This window comes from Cupressus sempervirens, chromosome 3 (genome assembly GCF_028749045.1).
Source record: "Cupressus sempervirens isolate cs-2001-9-10 chromosome 3, ASM2874904v1, whole genome shotgun sequence".
Taxonomy (NCBI): Eukaryota; Viridiplantae; Streptophyta; class Pinopsida; order Cupressales; family Cupressaceae; genus Cupressus; species Cupressus sempervirens.
Window position 1 is genome coordinate 513,568,027 of NC_143120.1, and position 22,892 is coordinate 513,590,918.

A 22,892-nucleotide genomic window follows, 5' to 3' on the forward strand; every position below is an offset into this window, starting at 1 on the left:
CATCAAAGGCAACAATTGGACATTGCTCAGGTACCAATTCCTCCTTTATACAACATTCTTAATACTCTATTGAATATTCAACATTAAACATGGGAGAAATGTAGATTTTGTCTAGAAACTCGACCTCATATGCATTCCTTGAATCATGTTTCTTCAACATGTTGCAGGGACCGAATTTCTTTATCTTTAGCTTTTTGTAGGTTCCCACTGGAAACCATTATGTTCTCAAGTACACCATAACCTGATCCCTAGCTTGAAACTCCTTATGCATCCTCTTTTGATTTGCCTTAGCTTTATACTACATGTTCATTCTAGTGATATGTTCACACACGTCCTCATGTATATTCTTAACATGTTCGACAAAGTCCTCTACCTCAACATTAGTCCAACCTCCTTGCTCCATCTTCCTCAATTCTCATGTAGTTTTTGGAATACTCCCATACATAATTTGGAATGGTGACCTACCAGTACTCCTATTCATAGAATTATTATAATAAATTTTTTCTTGAGGTAGAATTAAATCTCATTTCTTAGGATTATCACCTACTAACACCTCAACATATTACCTAGACTTTTGTTCACCACTTTAGTTTCCCCATCAATTTGTGGGTGATGTGTAGAACTAAACTTTAACTTCATCTTCAACTTGCTCCACGAGGTTTTGCAAAAAATACCCAACAAATTTTATATCTCGGTCTAAAACTATACTCTTTTGAAGAACATGTAACCTCACCTCCTCTTTGAAGAATAAATCTATAATGTAAACCGCATCATAGGTCTTGTGCCAAGGAATTGAATGAGCCATATTCAAAAACCTGTCAATGACTACCAATACTAAATCATTACCCCTGTGTTATCGACAAACCAAGAACAAAATCCATACTTGTATCTTCTCAAGGCCTTGCTGGAATAGACAATGGTTGATTGAGTCATATGTTTTGACTAACTCCTTTAGCTATCTAACGCACTCAACAACTCTACACAAACTTCTTCGCATCTTGTGACAAATGAGGCAAAACATAATATTCACTAACAATGGCATTAGTTGTATCTTGACCAAAGTGTCATGTCATTCCTCCACTATGTTTCTCTTTGATCAAGTTATCCCTCATACAACTCTTGAAAAATTGCAGCTAAATCCCTTTGAATAGCATGTCATCTTGGATCATATAATCTAGCAACCTAGTCCTATCTAAAGAAATAAGATCCTTGGAAGCCTTCAAACCCTCTACAAAGTTAGGATCCTTAGGGTATAGATTATTGATTTCATTTGATACAACCAGCTCAACCTATATTTCTATCAGTAATATTTTCCTCCTACTTAATGCATTTGCAACCCTATTCGATCATGTACTTCTATGTGTCAATACAAATGTATATCTCTAAAAGGACTCCACCCATTTCAAGTTCCTCGTATTAAATTACCCCTAGCTATTTAGGTATTGTAATGCCTGATGACCAATATATAAAACTATTTTTTTTGGAAATAAATAATGCCTTTGTTTTTTTAATGCTTGAACTCTTGCATAGAACTCTTGATCGTGACATAATGCTTCTTCTTTGTATCATTTGCTCACTAAAATATACAATAGGCTTACCTTATTAGCTTAATACAACTTTAATGACACTACCACTAACATCACAATCCACCTAAAATACCTTGTTGAAATTAGGGACTGCTGACACATGTTGCTCTTACACCTTCTTCTTAAAAACTTAAAAACTCCTTTCAACTCTTGTAGTCCATTTGAACTCTTTTCAATTTCCCTTCATTATTTTAGTTAGTGGTGGATAGATACTATTGAAATTTCTATTGAACTTCCTATAGAAAGTAGCCAAAGTGTTGAAAGACCTCACGTTAATGGAAGACCTTGGGGTAGGCCATTCTAGGATGACCTTCACCTTCTCTAGGTCCATTTTGAGACCATTATGTGAGACATGAACCATAAGTAGACTAAATCCTTTTTTTAAGCTACACTTCAAATTAGTTCTTTTAGCTTCTTAAAGACTTTATGAATAAGAAAAAATGCTTATCTAGAACCTTGCTGTAAATCAAAATATCATCTAAGTAAGCAATAACAAATTTTCCCATAGATTTCTTTAGTACCTCATTCATAATCCACATGAAGGTTCTTGCTACATTGGTTATCCCAAAGGCCATGGCTAACCACTCATACACACCTTCCTTGGTATTGAATTCAGTCTTCCATTCATTACCCTCTCTTATATGAATCTGGTGATATCCACTCTTGAAGCCTATCTTTGTGATGTATTGAGCTCCACTCAACCAGTCCATCAGGTCATCCATCCTTAGCAGCGATATTCTATATTTGATTGCTATCTTGTTTATGGCCTTGGAGTATATGCACTTCCTCCATGTTCTATCCTTCTTTGGTTCTAGTACTTTAGGTACTACATAGGGACTCAAGCTCTCTTGAATCAAACCCTTCCTCAAAAGCTCTTGAACTTGTTTGTTCAATGCCTTAGTCTTAGTAGGAGTCATCTTATGAGTAACCTTGTTAGGAAAACTAGCTCTAAGGACTAAGTCTATTTGATGATTAATTTTCCTTACTCATGGAAACCCCTCATGGACATCATCAAATATGATATCTTGAAACTCATTTAACAAACCTGAAACCTCTACTGGAACTTTCAATAGTCACATCACAATATTTACCCTCACACTTGCACCTAGTACAAAAAAATCTCCTACTTTGTCTAGGTTTATACTCACCTCTCAAAAGGACTCTTTTGTTAACTAGGAGCTCTCATCTCTCAACATCTTCTAATTTTTTTGACTTGTCATCTTAATCCACATGTGCAACCCTTGCCTGATCTTAAGCTCTCCTATTTATCCTTGTCATTGAGGGCATTCATGAGCTCTATGACCTTCATATCTACAATGAAAACATGTTCTATGAAAGCCTTACCTTCCTATTCCTTGTCCTCTTCTTTTTCCTCTTCCTCGTTTGTCTCCATAATTTTGGTCACAAGATGGTTAAAACCTTCATTCCTCTGATTTCAACTAGAAATATGAAAGTTAGAATCTCTATTTTGCCAAAATCCCAAGGTGTACTAAAATACTGACATAGAAAAGTAAAAATGGAAATTTAAATGTTGGAATCTTCATTCCTCTAATTTCAACTAGAAATATGAAAGTTAGAATCTCTATTTTGCCAAAATCCCAAGGTGTACTAAAATACTGACATAGAAAAGTAAAAATGGAAATTTAAATGTTGGAACCTCTATTTTTCCAAAATGAGTGTGCAAGAATGCAAACACATCAAATAAAAACTATCTCTAGACATATTTTTGGGTGATATGAATTGCCCTAACATCATTGGATGTTCCTGCATCAATAAGAGTGATGCCTTATCCAATTAAAATAAATTTCATAAACCTAATAACTACATTAGGATACAAAAATTCATCTAATTGTCTTGATGAACAAGTGACAACAACATCCAGAGGTCTTGCTTGTTTGTCCTATGCTTTTTAGCTTACTCATACTTATATTCCATTGTATGAATCTTTGCGTAATGTGATGTTGAATTTAATGAAGAAAGCATGATTAAACTTCCTTAACAAAACCAACTAACCCATCTAAACCACCATCTATAATACTACAAGTTTTTGTCGATTATATCATCAATCCGGTCCTAATATTAAAAAGTGTTATTAATTAAAATTGTGGTTCAAGATGCTAGTATTAATAATGGAACAAACTAGTTTTTTATCATAATCAGAAATTTCAAATTTACACTAATTCTTTGCAATCTCTTTGAACCAATACTATTGAGCAACCTTCTTCTCCCAAGGACATTTATTATGATGAGAAAGTTGACAAAGACAATCACATGGTAACTAATTTGAACATGTTAAAACTAAACCTCAAACTCCATGCCAGTCTTGCATTCCCTTTGATCCCATTGAAATAAATAACATAATTGATGGTCCCCTTACATTGTCTGTCACTAGGGTTGATGGTATTCCTTCCTATGGTACCCTTGTTGACCCCACTTGCATAGTGAATGTGATGATTGACTTAAACATCTTTTTAGGAAACAATTGCAAAAGGATTTATACGATAAATCTTATGTCTTGATTTAAACTTGTAATTTTTTTCTATTTTCTTCTTTATCCTCCCTATGGTCCCATTTCTTTTCCTGTAGAAGTTGATAGTAAGACTTTAGATACGTATTTATCTTTCATTCCTAGTTCCAATCATTTTCAAGTTAAACTAGGTTTTCCTCACTTACCTCATGAAAGTCATGGCTTCTCCTATTCGTGAATATGTTAAATTTACTCATAATGGATATATCATGATTGTTAATCACAGTATTTATCAGCGTTGATTTCTTTGGCCCTTGCATGCCTCAACTACCTAAAATTTGTACTAATTTTCTTTTTTGATCATACCTAGCCTTCGAGATTTAAAAGATTTGTGAAATAAGTAAACCTAAGGATGCTCCTATTCATGGACTTCTTTTTGCACCACCTATTTCTCCTTTATGTGTTTACATTACACTTCCTATTGATTAAACACATCCTCTTCATGTCATCTCTCAACCTAGTGTGGTTCCTTTAGTTCTTCCTCCTAAAGAGGAAAATGACCTAATTTCGATTGATCCAATCTAAACCCAAATATCTAACAAGATCAAATGTAATTGTCATGATCATGATTCTTATTGTAAGCATTGTGCTAAAGCCCATGAACATGCTTCACAATATATTTCTCCACCTCATACACCTCCCCATACTTCACTTCCTTTTGACCAATAGATGTTTGAGCCTAGGATGAAGTGAATTTAAACAAAGTAAATGATTAAAGATGTCAATGCTAATTGTATCTTAGATTCTAATGCAATTAATATAGATGATGAAGGTACTCTTGATAATGACATTGATGCTACTAATAGTGGTATTCGTGCTAGTGATTTTGATGGTATGTATGAGACTATTGATATTGATCATGCTTTATTAGTTATGCTTTCAAACAATTATCTATCATGCATAATAATAAATACAATGACTTGTCTTCACAACATGGTCCTCGTCTGGAATTGGTTATTGTTCAATTTGTCATGCCTAATATTTCTCCTCTTGTGAGTTTCCAACCTTCTCTAAACACTAGAGAGAGATAGGGGGTGAGCGATACACTTGATTAGCTCCTTTTCTGTAGTAAATTTTGTGTTTTATTGTTGTGATATGGTTTCCTGTGATGTGTTGCTTGTTGCATGTATTGTTTAGATTTCCTTAAATGACCCTTGTTGCTTCATTAGTGCAAGATGATAAAGGAATCACATATTTTGTGATTATTCTTATATTTTTACCTCACTTCCTCTATATATTGTACATGTTGTATTATATACATATTAGGGTTCATAAATGTACCCTCGTGTTGTCTACTTGGGGTGATGCACAATAATAACACCTATTCTTTTTGGTCTGCATGATGGCGACCCAATTTGTTTTTCTTCATAACTCTTACATGTCTTCCTTTTATTGTGTTGTAGTTCTACTTCCTTTGAGGAATTATGATATTTCATTTTTACATAATATTTTACATATTATCATACTAACCCCAACATTGGTAGATCCCTTTTATGCTCTCTTTGTCATGCTCTTATTTTCCTTGATCTATCTTTTCTTGGGAGCATTTCATAGTGGAAATGTTTCTTGTGTATGCATGTATGCTTTTTAAAAGTCATTTCTCCCATTGAGGTGTTTTCACTTGCTTTAACATGGGGGCATACACTTCGCTCTTAGTTTGTGCATGCGCACACAAACACAATTTTCAAAGCTAATTTATACTTGCATACCTTATGGTCATATAATCCTTGAGGACTCATCTTCCATTTATGCTTTCAATTCATTGTGGACATATAAGCCTTAAGGACACATTGCTCTTTGTTAGATCCCTTATTGGACATACAATCCTTAAGGACTAATCCTTGATGGATTAATTAGCATGGCAAACAACCTGCTTGAAATTTCAATGCCATCTTGTGAAATGATTTCTTTGTGTGGTCAACAGTAAGGTATACAATCTTAATGGGTATATTAGTCACACTTTTCTTTCTTTGTGTGGCTCATAGTAGGACACACAATTTGACTGGGCCAAGGTGATCTCTCTCTCTCTCTCTCTCTCTCTCTCTCTCTCTCTCTCTCTCTCTCTCTCTCTCTCTCTCTCCATATCTCTCTCCCTCCCTCCCTATCCCCCTCCCCTTGTCCCCCTATCCCTATCCCCCTCCTCCTCCCCCCCCTCTCTCTCTAAACACGAGTTTTCCTCACACTCCTCTAAAGTGAGCGCTAAAATTACAGTCCTAAAAAGCTGGCACCCATTAATTTGGAAGCTCTAGGACATATTGGGGGCCCATTTTAGTGATTTCCTAGATTTGATGGATTTATGTTGTATTTCCCAGTGTATCTTTCTACTTTTCCCACAATCACCTAACACTTCTCAAATCCTTTAACTTCACCTCAAAATTTACACTTTTTGGGTATAGCTAAAACCTATTTTGACCTATGTCATGTACATATCAAATCTATTTTGACCTATACCTTAGAGATTGGTTTTTAACAGGTTTCAGATGTATTGCAAGGTATTTTTATTTTCCCACCCAATATAGTCACCTTTCACAAATTTAGACTCTAAAATCACTATAAAAGGATGCCACTTCACCTCATTTTCATACCTCAAGCTATCACATCACACCCAATCTCAAGCCTTCAAATCCAAGGTGCATTCAAGAGCTACTTGGTAAATTCTAGCAAGCAAGCGAGGATTTGGCTCCAAGATTTGAAGGTTATCATCAATTCAAGTTCTCCACTTGTCCTTATCCATCCATTCAAAGGAAAATATTCTATTGATTGTGTGCATGTGTCTTTCATGATGGAGTGATAGAGGAATTACTAATTGAGCAAGAAGATCCACATTCATTCTTCTTTCCCTTTCTTCAAAGTCCAAGTACCATACATACATACATCCATGATCTATGATTTGGAAAGTGTAGATCCATTACGTTTTTATAGACATCATATACTCTACAACACAACATTAAAGAAAACAATCTTACATCTCTATGGATATAATAGATCTGTATCCAACCATGAAGGTTTGACAAGCAAGGTGAATACTTAAATTTATCTTATTTTAGATGCTTTAGTTATTTCATTACATAGTTAGTTCCTATGCAGGGGCTTGGCCAAGGCAAGCCCCTTCCCTCCAACAATTTTCCATTCTCCTTGTCTACAAGTGGAAGTTTACGAAGTTGCAAATTTATGAACATAATAATAATCATAATCTAGAGACCTTTAATTTTAGCCCTTCTGGATATGGGGTAAACTTGTTTTGACCTAGACCTAGTACATGTCGAACCTAATCTGACCTAGTTCCAAAGGCTTGGGATTATAGAAGTAGGAAGATACAGTCTTCATGTCTTTGAATTTGAATCAATTTTTTCCAATAGCCTCTAAAAGAGGTTTTACAATTTTGAAGTTTCATCCTCTTCCAGCCCTTCAGGTGAGTAAACCATCATCCTTATTCATTCGTAGAACTTACTTTGATACACTAGATCTGATATCTTGTTCTCTATCATTTGTATAAGTGTTTCTTTTACTTAAAATTCCATATACACTATATTTATGTCCATACAAGAAATGGCCCTAAAATCACATTCTTTTGTGTTAGATCATACATTAGCAATGACCCCTCATCTATTTGGGTTGTGCTAATCAGATTTAGTTTAGAGGCATCACATCTTAGGATCTTTCCAATGTATAGGTGTGAAGTGGAAATGTACCCTTGGTAACCATTTTCCCACTATACAATTGTATGATCATATAATTATGTTGTGTTGTGATTTCCATCATATTAATTGAATGCATTGAATGTAATTAGATCTTTGAGTGTGCATTATAGAATATTTTGACTGTGGGTACTGACATCTTTTCTTCTATATAAAAGGAAAGGACATTTGTCTCCACGAGTGTTGGTCAAAAATAAATTAAATTTAATCCAAGCTAACAATTTTTTTGTGACCCAATGCATGTTATATTAAATGCTTCAATACAATTTTCACCTTTAACTGCATAATTAAGTGCAATGCAAAATATTATATACTTTTTTCTATAAAAAAATGATATTTATTTATTTTAAGTAGAATAAATTTCAAATACTGGAGAATTCTATATACATTATAATTGATAAATATCACCATAGAAACTGGTATCAATGTTTTCATAACTAGTATGTCTCTATGTATATCATAATTACTTATTAATGTAACACATAATTTACCTTAAAAAAAATAAATCCAAATAAATTGTACAATTTATTATATTGTTTGAAGTTTGAACAATTTTTTTAAATTTTAGAATGGATACAATAGTACAGTGGTGATGGATTTCAACATATGTGCCTTGTAAAAGAGATGGACTCAAAGATGAAGAGAAAGAAACAAAATGAGAGTGGAGTTTCAAATTTTGTAGATAGAGAAGAGTGAATCTAGAGATGATGATGAGAACAAGGTTTTCTCCTAGTCTATGGTCTCTTGTATGGTGGTGTTTCTTCAAGAGGAGGTGGTTCTTGCTAAGGAGACATTAACATTGACACTTGGTTTTGGTGTAAGGTGTGTTTGAGGTTCCATTTCTAGTGTGTTGGTCCCACATTTTTGGGTTACTCCTTGGCTCCTTATCTTCTTCTAATCACTTTACCCTAGCCTTCGAGTCAATGCACTAGAAAATATTGCTTTGTTTTATTGAGAGGTGTACATGTAGTGTTTTCCCTTGTTCCTCGGTCTTCTCTCAAGGCTTCACTCGTGGCTTTAGCAATTTCCTCTCCAGATCATTTCTTTGGATGGGTCTAGGAATGTTAAGTTTTCTTGGGTACTTCTCTCATTTTAGCTTTCATTTTTAGGGATTCCTCATGTCTCTATTATTGGCGTGTCGCTTGTTTGGTGGTGCATTTATTTTTTAAAACATTTTTCGTTTATTTATTTTTATTTGCCCTTATTCTTTCCATTATCCATTTTCTTCCTTGTAGGTCTCTTTAGGTAGAACTGGTTGTTTGGGTTCTTGCTAGCGTTCCTTTGTGGCCAAAGCTTTTGGGTGCTTTCTTTCTAGTAGGTTTCTTTAATAATTTTTTGGCCCCTTTGTTTTATGTTTCTTCATTTGGAGATATGCTCTTGCAGTTGTTTGGGTTCTTCATTTGAGAAGACTTTGGTTGCCATTGGTGTTTTTGGTTGCTCCTTTTTCCTTGGGGAATAAAAGGATGCTGTTAATTCTCAAGGGCCTTATTTTCTTTGTTTCATTTTTGGTTGGGTTTTTTTTGGCTAGGTTTGTGTTTATCCTTGTTAGAGCCTATGGTGCTTTCTATTTTTCTTTTCTTTTGTGAGTTTTTCCTTTTATTGCTTGGTGTTGTTCTTGTAAAACTTTTAAGGAGGTAGAGTTCCCCCCAATAGAGGTGGGGTATCTCTTGTGGCCTTATAGTTGGAAGGGCTCATTTTGGTCACATTTTCCTCTTTTTTGTATTCTATTGAAAGGGCACACTTTATTGAGGTGTTGTATTGCTTGATGATATTTTGTGTTTTTGGTTGTTTGAGGTCTTCTTATGACTGTGGCTACTTGAGGGTAGGTAAAAACAAAGTGATGGTTTCCTCTTTGGTAGTTTGTGTTGTTGCTTCTCCTATGGAGGTGGAACCCTCTCCTATAGAGCTAAAGAGGAGCTTTACAGGAGTAGTGGTTTGGTTGGCAGAGTAAATTTTTTGTTGGATTCTCTCTGGTTTTGGGAGCCATTTCAAAACCCATTATTGTAGTTTTGGGATATATTATAAAACACATCTTGATGGTTTAGGGATCCTATCAAACCCTGTTTTCTTTTTCATAGTTGTGGTTACTTGAAAAGATTTGCAGGTTAAAAGAGTTTGGAAGAACCACTAGGTTGTGTTGGAGGGTTCTATTTTAAAACCCATCTTAAAGGTTTAGGGAGCCTTGGAAAACCTTTTCTACTCTATGTTTGGGAGGGTTTCTATATCCTAGATGGTACTTCAAAGTGGTATCTTCTGGTATTGGAAGCTTTGGTTTTGGGAGTTCCTTTTTCTCCAAATGTTTAGACTTAGGGAGTTTGGAACAACCCTTGCCTCTATTGGTGGATAAACCCTTGGATTGTGATTCTTTTAACGAGTGTCTATTACAATTATCTAGTAGTTGGTGAAAGTAATGTAATGAGAGCTTGGTAAAATCTCATATTTTTCAAGTTATGGGTACTTGGTAAAATTCTTAGTTTGTTGTTACTAAGCTTAAGAGAGTATTTGAAAAACCTCATTCAAGTTGTAAGGCTTAAGCTTATTGATTTATCTATTTGTGCTTTGTATGATGTTATATTTCTAGGCTACTATTTTTTTTTCATGCATGTTAGTTGTTGTTCTAGATTGCAATCCCCTATGGAGCTATTTGTTGATGTTGGGTTCTAGACCTTTCTCAAAATCTAGCTGTGAAAGGGTTTTTGATCCCTTCAAAACCTATTTTTCTCTTATTAAAATACATCTATGTCTTGTAAATCTTCTATAAAATATATATATTTTCTACATTTTTGTTGTAAATTAAACTAATCTTCATTTCTTTCATGTATTGCATTACTCTCAATTTACCATTAACTATATGTTTGGTTTGGTTTTTGTTTTCGTTTAATTAGAGTTTTTCCTTCTTTACTTTGATCAAAGTTGTTATTTTGTTCTATTTTCACTTGGATTGTTTAGTCTTGACACAGAGAATCCTTCCCAACACCTACTACTTGCAAGAAGAGAATTATGAATTTAATGTAAAAACTACTTCTCACTCATCCTCTAGATAAATCAAACGATTCCATCTATATTCCAAAAACCATTTTCAAAATTTAGAACTTCCAAAAGTTTCAAAATTCATCATTCTTATATTCTAACAAACAACAAACCCATAATAAAAACTAATTTTCCTTTCCATATATATATTATAAATAATAATAATTAAAGTTCTAAAATTTCTTTTCCCTTTGCATCCTCCAGCACATATTTTAAATCCTAAAAATTAAATGGGAATACCTCGGGGAATTTGAAGTTGCCCTGACGTCTGGACAAACAAGACCAGTGAAGGGCATTGCGATTTGGCAAAATACCAACTTTACTGCTATCATCAGTCAGATGCACAATTGCCTGTTCGCGGAAAACTTGAGGGCTTCCTCTGCATCAAGCAACTATGAGTTTGAGTGCGTTCTGTTCACCCCCCATTCTTCACAACGGCTGTCTACAACATCGCAAGTTCGAACCCCTGAAAGCAGTTGCAGGGCTTGAAAGAAGAGCACACTGCGCTCTTCCAGTAATACAATCCAGAATTGTTGAGAGAAGAGGAAGGCCTAAGCCAAGTTATAAAAAATTACAAATTGTAGCTGGGCTGCCGCTGGTGTCGAGCATTCCCATTGTGGGTCCCATCGTCAATTTCGTTGTAAATCCTGCCTTGCTCACTGTAATTTATGTCTTTGGCGGTATGAAGACATATAGCCAATACTCGCACGCTTCTTTGTTTTTATTAGAGTCTGTATTACAATTGTGTGGAATATCTCATGATAGAAATTGTGTAGGAAATAAGGCAAACAGGATTCCTTTCCCTGCATTTTCTTTCTGGAGTTTTTCCAAATAAGGACTATTATTCGGGGAAGCTTGAATTTTTGTTTTGTATGTTGTTCTGCATTATGGTTAAGAAATGGAGTCGCCCGGGTGGTGCTTAACAGGTCCTTAATTTTTCGTGGCATTGTTTTTTTGATGCTATCTTCCACACAATTTGTCCATCATTTTTGTGAAACTTCTTTTATGTTTCTTACCGGCATAGGATTTGTAATTTTCCATTCTTCGTGTACGAGTATGAATTGCTTGAAGCTAACATTTCTGAAATTCAATGTTCATGCTTGCTACTCCAGGGCTTCATTGCAAATTGCAAAACCTTTCAGATATCAGTGTTCTCAAATTTGATTTTCTTGATCAGGCATTGCATGAGTCATTGAGGGATGCTTTAAAGCAATAGTATCTGGTTGATACAATAGATGAAGATCTGATGTAGGACTAGGTCTTATGAGTAATCTTGCATGAGCTAAAAACTATTGCTTTTTAATTTATTTTAAAGTTTAGTGGTTGCGTTCTTCTTTAGTCATTTTGGCTTGCCGCGTTTTGATTTTGTTGACAGTCTTCCATAGGTATTCAAACTTTAACTAACCGAATATAATCATCTGTGTGTTGATGTGTATTTATCAAAACACTTTGTGGTTTTGTCTAAAACCTCAATAGAGAACCGCAAGCATGTCCACATGTCTGTTTGATTTTCTATGCTCGTTTGACTTTGTTGCATGCTAGATCAACTAAGGCTGGGGTCCCATGGGCACCCGCTTGCTTAAAAATAGAGCGGGTGCCACTGAGCTTTTTTAGGAACATTTAAAGGGGAGCAGTCCCATGGGCATTACATATAAATCTGCTTTAAAAAAGAAACTCCTAAATTGAAGGAAATATTAAAAATATAAATTGTTGTTTTTAGAAGTTTTGGTAGGGTGATTTCAATTTGGAGGGAAAATGAAGGGTAGGTTCTTGCCAAGTGGCATAATTCTTCCCTAAACAGTAGGGGCTATTTCCAGCCCCCTCCCCTTTTCCATCCGCTCAACTAAAAAGTAGGGGCTCCTAGTTAATAGGAAAAGATTCCAAATTAAGCTTTAGCCCCCCCAAAATATTATCATGGGACCTCCAGCTCCTGAAATATAGAGCCCAAGCCCCCTCCATGGGACCCCAGGGTAAGAGAGGTCTATGAGATGTGTGCCAGGTTTTAGAACCTTATGCCTACTAACAACCGAACTTGCCAATAGTGTTTATAACAATTAGTGTGACTTGTTCTGTGGGCAGCAAAAAACTCTTGCAACAGATGGAGAAGTCATTATAGAACAAATGATTTTTCTATACATTTGAGAGGGCCACGTCCCTTGTATGATGGAGGTCTTGAAATGTTTGTGTACTTTTTTACCAGAAAATACAAAATGGCACAAAAAAGGAAAAAGTCAAAAGATAAAAACATGGAAAAATCCTAGACAGATTGAAAATGAGGAACCATAAATAGAAATTTTCAGAAAGAAATGGGAAAACAAAGGACAAAAGGGTAGTTTGTTTTAAATTAAATAAAAATGCTGAGTTTAGCTCTATACACACTATTATGATATTAGATAGTTTCTATTTACTCCCTCTTTTGTCTTTTTCTAATGGTCACTCTTTTTGTAATGTTTCCATAAACTCCTTTTGTTTGTTATGGAAACTTTATCTTTCTCGCTTCAAAATGTTTCTATTTCTCTCTCTTTGTTCGTTATAGAAACATTCTTGTGTATGCTTGTATGTATAGATCATTTATGATCTCTGTTTAATAACGCATTCATTATTTTACCATAATATGGTATTAGAGCAAATTCCCGACCTCCTCAAAGTTTTTTAATTTCTTTTTTGAAATTATTATTTCAAAATTTTGAAATGTTTGCTCCAGTGTGTTCCAAATTTGTATCCTTTTTTTTTTCTCTCCAAACTTGACTAGGGATTCTACATCCATTTTTTTCTATTGTAATTTTCTTTGTGCAAAATCGCAGGTCATTAAAATCACATTTTTCCCTGAAGATTGTGGGCATCTTCCTCCTGTTGCAGATGCGTCTCTGACTTCCGGTCACATTTTTCTTGTTTCTTATCAATGGCTTAGGCATTTTTTGGTCTTTTGCAACCATTTTTTATTCATCCACAGTCTCTTTCTCTGCAAAGCGCGAGTTCCGTTGCCGTTTTTAGTGTTTTTCTGCTACTTTTTGCTCAAGTGTGATGCTTCTCTGACTTTTCTTGTGATTTCTGCCTCCATTTTATGCATTCTTCAGCTAACACGACCCCCTGCATGGATTAAAATCTGCCTTATTTTTCAAAAATCTGCCTTATTTTTCAAATCTGTCCTCAGTTCAAGAACTTTGCAAATTTTTTTAAGTTTTTAAATCCGACAGAGGTTTTTTTGAAAACCCTCAATTTCCATGTCGGATTAACAATTTTTTTGTATATTTCCGAAGGGTTTTTGCAGATCTCAACTGGGTTAGTCTCATTTTTTTCTGGGTGCATCATTTTTTGTGCCTCAATTTTTGAACCAGCAAAATCAAAATCTGACAGCAAATTCTATTTGGGTTTTTTGAGTTTTTATCGGGGTGTCTCTTCAAATTTTTTGGGTCTTCTGTCAATTTGTTTTGAAGTTTGTGCCATTCTTGATATTCACTTTTTTTTTTTGCATCGAAAAATGTGCAATGGCATCTCGAACCAATCTTCTCTCAAAAGGCAGATAGTGATTCAATGGAAAGAACTACAACACCTAGAAGCAAAGAATGATGATGATCTTCGAGTATCGTCGCCTTGAGGTGCTTGTTCTGGGTACTGAGACTCATCCTCCCATAGTCAATGTTACTCAAGAGAAGTTTGATGAGTGTAATCGTGAACCGGTTATGCTTTTTTAAGCTTTCAATTATTGATGATCAACTACATCAAGTGTCGTCTGACAAGATAGCTGCAGAGATCTGGACAACACTAGAGAATCTCCACGAGACGTTAGATTAAAACAAAGCCTTCTTTCTAAGGAAGCTATTCTCCATTATTATGGATGAGCACATGTTCTTACAAGAACATCTTCTAAAGATTAAGGACATCAAAGATCAGCTTGAGGCTATTGGCCATACAATGGAGGAAGAAAACATGATGGTCATTACTCTAAATCCTATGAGCACTTAGCTCAACATTACTGCAACTAATGTTGACCTCAAGTTTCCAAATTTGTGCTCCAAACTTCTGTAGCAAGACCGTTGGAAACAATAGTTTGGCAACAGTGCTCTTTCATCCTCCTCTGAACAAGCTTTTTCAGCCCAATCCTTTAACAAGGATAAAGGCTGATCTTAACCATTTGCTTAGTCTCAGAATAGCTCCAAAAAGAAGCAAATATGGTGCAACTATTGCCACAAATTTGGTCATGTGATCCAAGAATGCAAGACTCGCATTACTTCTGACCAACAGAAGCAGGGAGGGTCTCAGCCATAGGTCAACATTGTAGAACATGCAGATTGATCACACCGACGCTGCCTTTTACACTTTGGACATGCAAATTTCTGTTTTTTGAAGATAGATTGACCATTAAGGGAGGGTATTACGATATTAGATAGTTTCTATTTATTCTCTCTTTTGTCTTTTTCTAATGGTCACTCTTTCTGTAATATTTCAATAAATCCCTTCTGTTCATTATGGAAACTTTCTCTTTCTTTCTTCAGAATGTTTCTATTTATCTCTTTGTTCGTTATAGAAACATTCTTGTGTATACTTGTATATATAGATCATTTATGATCTCTGTTTAATAATAGATTCATTATTTTACCATAATACGCACCATCAATAGAAAAATAAAAATCTGATTCTTTATTAGTTTTCACAAAATAAATAGTGGAAATGACGAGGAAATGGATCTGCATGCCAGCTCAGTAATAGCATAGAAATTAATGAGGAAAGGGGAGGGAACAAAGTTCTACAGGACATTCATCATATTCCTTCAGATCTAAACACAAAGTTTCAGTTCTTTTTTCACACATAAATAATCAAACATAAGAAAGACATGGGATCCCAAGGAGAAATCAGATGCACAAAGTTCTGTTGAAATCTTCTTATTTCTTCGCAAATGGGCTCATTGTCCCATGATATTCCCTATACAGTTCGCTATGTATTTGACAAAAGTAGGAACCTCTTTCAAATATCTTGACTTCACAATTTGTAGAAAATGAGGACATTTTGAAATTCATTGAAAAATGAATCTTCTACCAATAACTGCTCAAGTACGTCAATATAGACCTTTGAACAAAAATTAATTAATCCTAAAGCTGCCAAATTACCATATTGTCATAGCTCATTGAAATAGGTGCATTGCAGATTTTTAATGAGGCCAACTTTATTAAAAAATATTAAGTTTTCACTAATTTTGATGGGGATGAGATTGTTGCCAATTGCAACATCACGTCCAACAATTCATGTACATTGGTTGTAGTTGCATCTCCTTGTATGCTGTGTAATAGTGTGTAAAATCATTATTTATTTTATAATCCGTTCAAGCGAAGCATCTATGCTGCACTCATATACATTAGGTATTATAGTACAATTCTCTAACATGATCCAAATGTTATTGCCGACCTTGGGCCTTCGTCTGCCTGTCTTCCTTGGCTTGCAAGCTTTGCAGACAACATTTGGTATATCTTCATGCTTCTATATTTACACTCTTGTTAAAATGCACCCTACTGTTGTACTTTAGCAAATCTTGAACAAAACTTTTCGATTCATTTGTGGTATTTGTATTTGTTGAATAGATGAAGAAACTTGTGTAGTGTCTCCAAGGGGATCTTTTGTTAGTATCTATAAAGTTAACTCCTTCGGAGGAACTAATCTGAGAAGAAATATCATGAATAGTAATCGTAGTTACACTACCTTGGGGGGCAGAGGGACGTTGGTATGGGTAGACAAGTTTCTGGGTGGGGGGACAAAGGGGCCTGGATTTGGGGATGGCGGGGGGACAACGATGGAGGGTTAGTGTTAGGGGACATAAGGGGAGGTGTATATACTATATACTCTATACTATACATGTGGTACTTAAAATGCTAGTTATGAAAAGATGTATAACAATATAAGACAAATATGTAAAATACTATTTTACTAAAATTTAAATACTTGAACATTGCATTGAACATTGAACAATATATTTAAAAATTTTAAATACTCTAATCAACAAATGGGAGAATTCTAACTTCTATTATATAAATATTTATTAATAATAGTCATAAATATCAAAAATATGAGTCATCACAAAGATGATTACATTGAGCAACATGATATGATATTCAATACGACCAATAGAATATTTAAAAATGTTATTTTTGAACAATTTTTTTTTTTTTTTTTTGGTTGAACAGGAGGCGCCCAACTGTCCCTTGGAGGGGTTGAGGGACATGTTCCCCTCCCCCCGTTTCCTCAAGGGATGTCAGGACATCAACTTGTCTCTCGTCTCCTCAGGGGACACTGGGACGTCCCCTCGTCTCCACCAAAACGACGACAGACTAGTGGTGCTGCTAGAGATGCCAACGTCTTCTTATCCCTGGTGTGTCCTCGTCTCATAGCCGTTGGCTTTTTTTTTTTGGGATGCATCCCCATGTTACACTGATTTTTTACTAAAGAGGATTGGATTTCGAGTTTCTATTGGATGAAAAACCAACTATATTAGCCTTCAAAAGATCTTTTGAATTAAAAAAAAATAGAAGCCCTGAATTGGAGTCGAGAAATAGTGTCACCAAGATTTCAAGTAGAGTTGAACTCTTGAACAATGACCTCAATGTACTTGTGGGCATTGATCATATTAACATGATTTAAGGAAGAATTCAGTTTAAAATTATTTTGCAGTTCTGAATCAAAATTTTCTAGACTACCCAAGTCGAGAAATAAGAACTATAAGTAGTTTGTCTCCCATCTGAAACAACAAAAGCTTTGAGGACTGGTCCAATAAACTATTAGCATGCGACTCAAGTAACATTTTCAATTGGTTTTATTTACAATTAATTGATTTGATGACACTAGAGGAAGTGGAAAAGGTCAAAATAGTGTTTCTAAGTTCCATGTTCATTGACCTTGAATTATCTGTATTTAGTAAAAAAGATGTACATGCAAGGCTTCTACAAGGGTCATTTGCCAATTATGTGTTAATGTTATTGTAGCTATGGTTGGATTCCTTTAGGTTGACATACATAACTTAACGGTTGTGATAATATAATTAGTATATTGATGATATGATTATTATATCATATACTAACTATATAATTAATAATTATATAATATAATAATATTTATAGTATATAATATTATTATGCTGATTAGTATATTTAGTATATTGATAATACTAGCATTTGCACCTAAAAGAGGTGCAATGGTTAGGCCGATAGTAAGATATATCTTGTTCAATATTTCTTGTTACCTTCTATTGTAATGCCTCCATGTCTGGCAAAGCGTAATTGCCTTTCAAGGATGATATGTTTGAACTTCTAAAGTCTACACAAAGCTTTATGTCACCATTCCTTCTTATGATTGGAACCAGATTAGATACCCAAGTTGAATGCCCAATAGGCTTAATAATTCCAGCATCTCTTAGCTTCATTAATTCTTCTTCAACCTTTGTAGATAAAGTTGGATTTATTGGCCTTTGTCTTTTTCTGAAGGGTTTTGCATTGGTTGTGGAATCTTATGCTGAAATAAATCTTCTTCTTCTTCTTCTTCCCAATACTTTTGCCATAGTGATAAAGAGGAAAGGAGATATATATGGTCTCCTTGTCTTAGTCCTCTCGAGATATTAAAGAAGCCCTAATGTCCCATTAACCATTGCAAAGATTCTTGGACTTGAAATGCATTCAAATATGAGATTTATCCATTGTTTGGCAACACCAAATGCCTCTAGACTTACATAGGTAAAGCCAATCAACTTCATCATAGGCTCCTTATGTCTAATTTTATTATCAGACTAGGATTATGGATTTTCAGTATGGTGTGGATGACCTCTTGTGCTATGATCACCCAATTGTAAATAGATTTCTTGGGGCAAACCTCTTTAATCCATCACCTATTATGTCTAGTAGTATTTTCTTTATTTTGTTTGCCATGGTTTTCGTGAGTATTTTATAAATAGCATTGCACAGTGAAATTGGTTTGAATTCATCAAAGTTTTCAGCTTTTTCCTTCTTGGGTATGAGAGTAATAAGTGTGTTTTTCTTTTCTTGAGTAGTCTTCCCAAGTTTCTCACACTCTCTATTGCTTTTACTAATTCATCTCCTAAAAAGTGTCAGCACTTGTGGAAGAGGAAGGTTGGGATTCTATTCGGTCCCGGAGTTTTCTCTGGGTGTAACTGTCTCACAACTCTTTCTATTTCTGTCTTTATAAATTTTACTTAAGGAACTTATTTTGCCCTTCTGTAATTATCTTTAGGATATTTGCTAGGATTCTCTTTTAAGCTTCTAGATTCAATCATTCTCGATTAGTTAGATTATTCTCATAATATCTTATTGCTTCTTCAACTATCTGTCTGGGGTCTTCTAAGATTTCACTTCCATTGTTTTTAATCTTTACTATTCTATTAATATTTTTCCTTAGTTTAGTGTTTTCGTGGAAGAATTTCATGTTTTATCTCTCTTCTAACCGGGTTTCTCTAGACCTCTGCCGCCAAAATGTTTTTTTGGCTAGTATGTCTTCATACTTAGCAGGTAGCATTTTTTCTTTTATGTACTTTTCCTGGTCCATTCCTTTATCTATTATTTATTCGGATTCTCTATCTCTTCCTCTATTTTTTCTTTTGATTAAAAAATGTTTTCAAAGTGCTCCTTATTCCATTGAAGCAACTTGCTTTTGATTGTTATTAATTTAGAGATAAAACAAAATAATTTTTTTTGATTGATAATTTTAGTATATTTTATTAATAATAAAAAAGTAGGTGCATTCTTAAAACAAGGTCTTGAAACCATTGTAAACCAAAAACCCTAACCCGCTTATCAAAATACCATTGTTGCAACATTTCATTGACTAGATAGCACCCTTAAATGTTTCTACCATTCGGGATTAAACTGCAATTTTTTTTTACAAGTTCGATAGACTTCGCGCTATCATTACATGATTGACAAAAACCATCTTTACTTATTATATTGACATTATAGACTATACCCACCTATACAGACACTTCACAAAACCATCTTTACAATTTTGTACTCCCTTAACAGGGGCATTCGAGCCATTCATCAAAAAAGAAAAAAACACATAGGGCACAAATACTCCACCATGGTCCTTGATTACCCTATCCATAAGCTGCCTCGTTCCTCCTTCTGCGTCCATAGCTTGTTTTGTGTGCTCGTACTGTCAACTCCGGTGGTTGTGCTTCCACATCGAGGGCCCTGAGAATTCTGGTGTTCTCCGCATACAACATTCGTTTTGAATTTGCCCATGCCACCAGCATCTTATTTTTGTATGCCTCTCGGTTCAAATGACTTGGCCAACAAAGGGCACCGTGCTAAACCTTTTTGCCTCCTCAGGGTCAGAGGGTAGCCAACAAAGGGCACCGTGCTAAAGCTTTCTGCCTCCTCAGGGTCCTCAATACCCTCCGAGATGTCAAACCCTACACCAAGTAGTGCCCATTCAAAGATGGACTCCAGCCCCAACAGCATATAATCCGCCACTAATTTCCTCATCGCCCATTTTGATAATTTTTTCGTCCTTCGCCAATCCCATTCCCCCCGCAAGTATCATAGCCACAATATCAGTATTTATGTGATATTGGTGTCTGCTATTCGCAAATTTATCCCCTAAAGCCTCCACAACAGCCTTCACCACCCTCTTTCTTTTGCATTTCAAAAAACATTCGAGCCACCTCCCCTTTGCCTCACCAAATGTGTGTTGTTGTTGTGTCATGAGTAGAGTGAAGTTTGCCTCTGTGTGTACACCAATTCTCTGCTCAAAACAACAGGTGCCAACACAATGGGACTTATTTTTTTTCACTGGTTTATTTATGATGATGATAGATCCATGACAGTTTGATCTTTGGGGTGGATATGTTGTAACTTTTTTGCCAGATATTTTTCAATATAGAAAACAAATAATGTTTTAATGCAGTCTAACTCTATTTTGAATCATTTCTTAAAATAGTTATGTTCTTATTTGATTGTACCAAATACTCATGGATGTCTGTGGAGATTTTGGTTCTCGTCTATTTTATCTTCACATTGATTGAATGAATTACATAGTTTGATTGTACTTTTGCATTTTTTGTAGCTATCCGGTTCATATTAGGATTCTCACGGACAACATATTCTGACACAGTTATCAATCGATTTGGCTTGACAGCTATGTGGCCAGGTATTCTTCTTAACATTTAATTTGTTGGTAATATGTAGTAACTGGTGCTTCTAAGCTCTATCGGTTACAACTAAAAAGTGTAAGAAAATTTTAGTTTGAAGTCCATGGGAGCTCCATTCATTCAAACTATGTTATTCCGGAGATGTAACTAATGACATTTTGCAGCAAGTAAAGGTCACTACTATTAGCCTTTCTGCTCATTGTTTTATTTGCTGTTCCTTTTACTCAAATCTATGGCAGGTGTGCTTTATTGGTTGGAAATTTTTTTTAATGTGTTGTTGAATGTAAGTTGGATAGTTGAGCACTGGATTTATGCAAAATGGTATGTAATTGCCTTCAAAATTTCATTCTTTTTGGAAGGAGAAAAACCATACACTATGTACTATGTTTCCTTAAGATTTTGGTGTGAATGATCTTAAAGCTCAGTTGACCATTTAATAGATTTACTCCATGTCCTTGTGTGGCTGCTTAGTTGCATTTTCTCTTTAAATTTGAATAGTGGAGAGTTCCCATGCAAATTTGTAATTCTGAGAAAAGGATAATTTGATCTATCCTTCTTTAAGTGGAGCAGCTACTGTTTGGGAATTGAAAACAGCCCCCAGACTCTGCAAAAATGGAGGGGCTGGAAATAAGCAGCAATTCCATATTGACAAGAATGCCATGTGGCTAAACAAATTTCTTGTCTGATTACATTAATTTTTGGATATATTCACACAGTTCCAAATGCTGATATGATGCAAGTTGTCGATACAAATCGGGACCTGACATATAATATAGTGGATTATTGTTCTGACATGGAATGCTTCAAACTGTTGCTAATGAGATTGTGGAGTAGCTTGAATAAAGATGACTGAGCTGAAATCTGATTAAAACTTTGAAATAACTTTTTGGCTCAGAGGCATTTTATCAAACATTTAGTAGAATGACAAATAACATTACTTCTGAGTTTCCATGGTTAGATCAGCTGCAACCTTCATGTATGATCATAGAACTTCTCACCAACAGTTTGAAAACATGGAATAATCAATAATGCACAGACATTTTGACAAACATTTGTCATACAAGTAGGCAAAGCAAATATTAAAAAATACAATGCTCTAAAATTAATAATTTCTGACCCTGATATAGAAGATGTTGGTATAATATTACTGAGTATAGTGGTCAGCAAGTACAAGAAGTGAAGCACAAACCTTGACCAAACTTAATATGTTAACTTCTGAAACTGTCATATCAGTTATAATGGAGGACTGATCTACAAAATGTTTTACCTCCTTATTCCTTCCAGAAGTTAGCAGCACTATCAATAGCCATTAACAATCACCTTGGAGTTCCCTTCAAGTTGGTATGGTCATGAAACAAGATTTTATTCCGTGGATTTATTATTGAATCACAAATCATAAGTACATTTGTTAGGTTCAGCACTCATAAAAACAATTACTAAAAAATATTATTCTCTTTTCAGCACAAAATCTTCAAACTCAAACATTCAACTGGAGTGTGAATCTGTAATGTCCCCTTTTGAGACATCAATAATTCTGAAGTCAAATTCATGAAATATTTAATTTGGCTTATGAAGAGCTTAATGCCAATTTATAAAAGGGTCAATTTATTATTAAAAGGACATTAATAAAGAGACAAACTGACAAGATGACAAGGAGACAAGGTAGAGAAAGCTGAAGAGTCATGGCATTGGACAATAAAAGGAGGAGAGATGGTTTCAGTTTGGGGCTTGGATTTGAGACTTATTTTCTGGTTTCTCTTTGGAGAACTTTGGGAAGCTGCTAGCTTTCTCTTGTTGAGTTTTTTTGAGGACGGAAACCTTCAGGCTCTTCTTGGGTGGATTGGGAAGCTACTAGCTTTCTCTTGTTGAGGATCCTGAGGACAGAAACCTTCGAGCTCTTCTTGGGT

At 35.0% G+C, this 22,892-nt stretch overlaps 1 protein-coding gene across 1 annotated transcript in view; it reads left to right on the top strand.

Annotated features, from left to right (window-relative positions):
* The first annotated feature begins 11,043 nt into the window (after window positions 1-11,043).
* Window positions 11,044-22,892, top strand: part of LOC149567429 (uncharacterized) — a 78,117-nt gene continuing 66,268 nt past the window's right edge. The window contains exons 1-2 of the mRNA XM_089820615.1: window positions 11,044-11,521; window positions 20,901-20,984. Of these exons, the coding sequence (XP_089676741.1) occupies window positions 11,236-11,521; window positions 20,901-20,984 (370 nt within the window). The 5' untranslated portion in view covers window positions 11,044-11,235. The remainder of the gene's footprint in view (window positions 11,522-20,900; window positions 20,985-22,892) is intronic.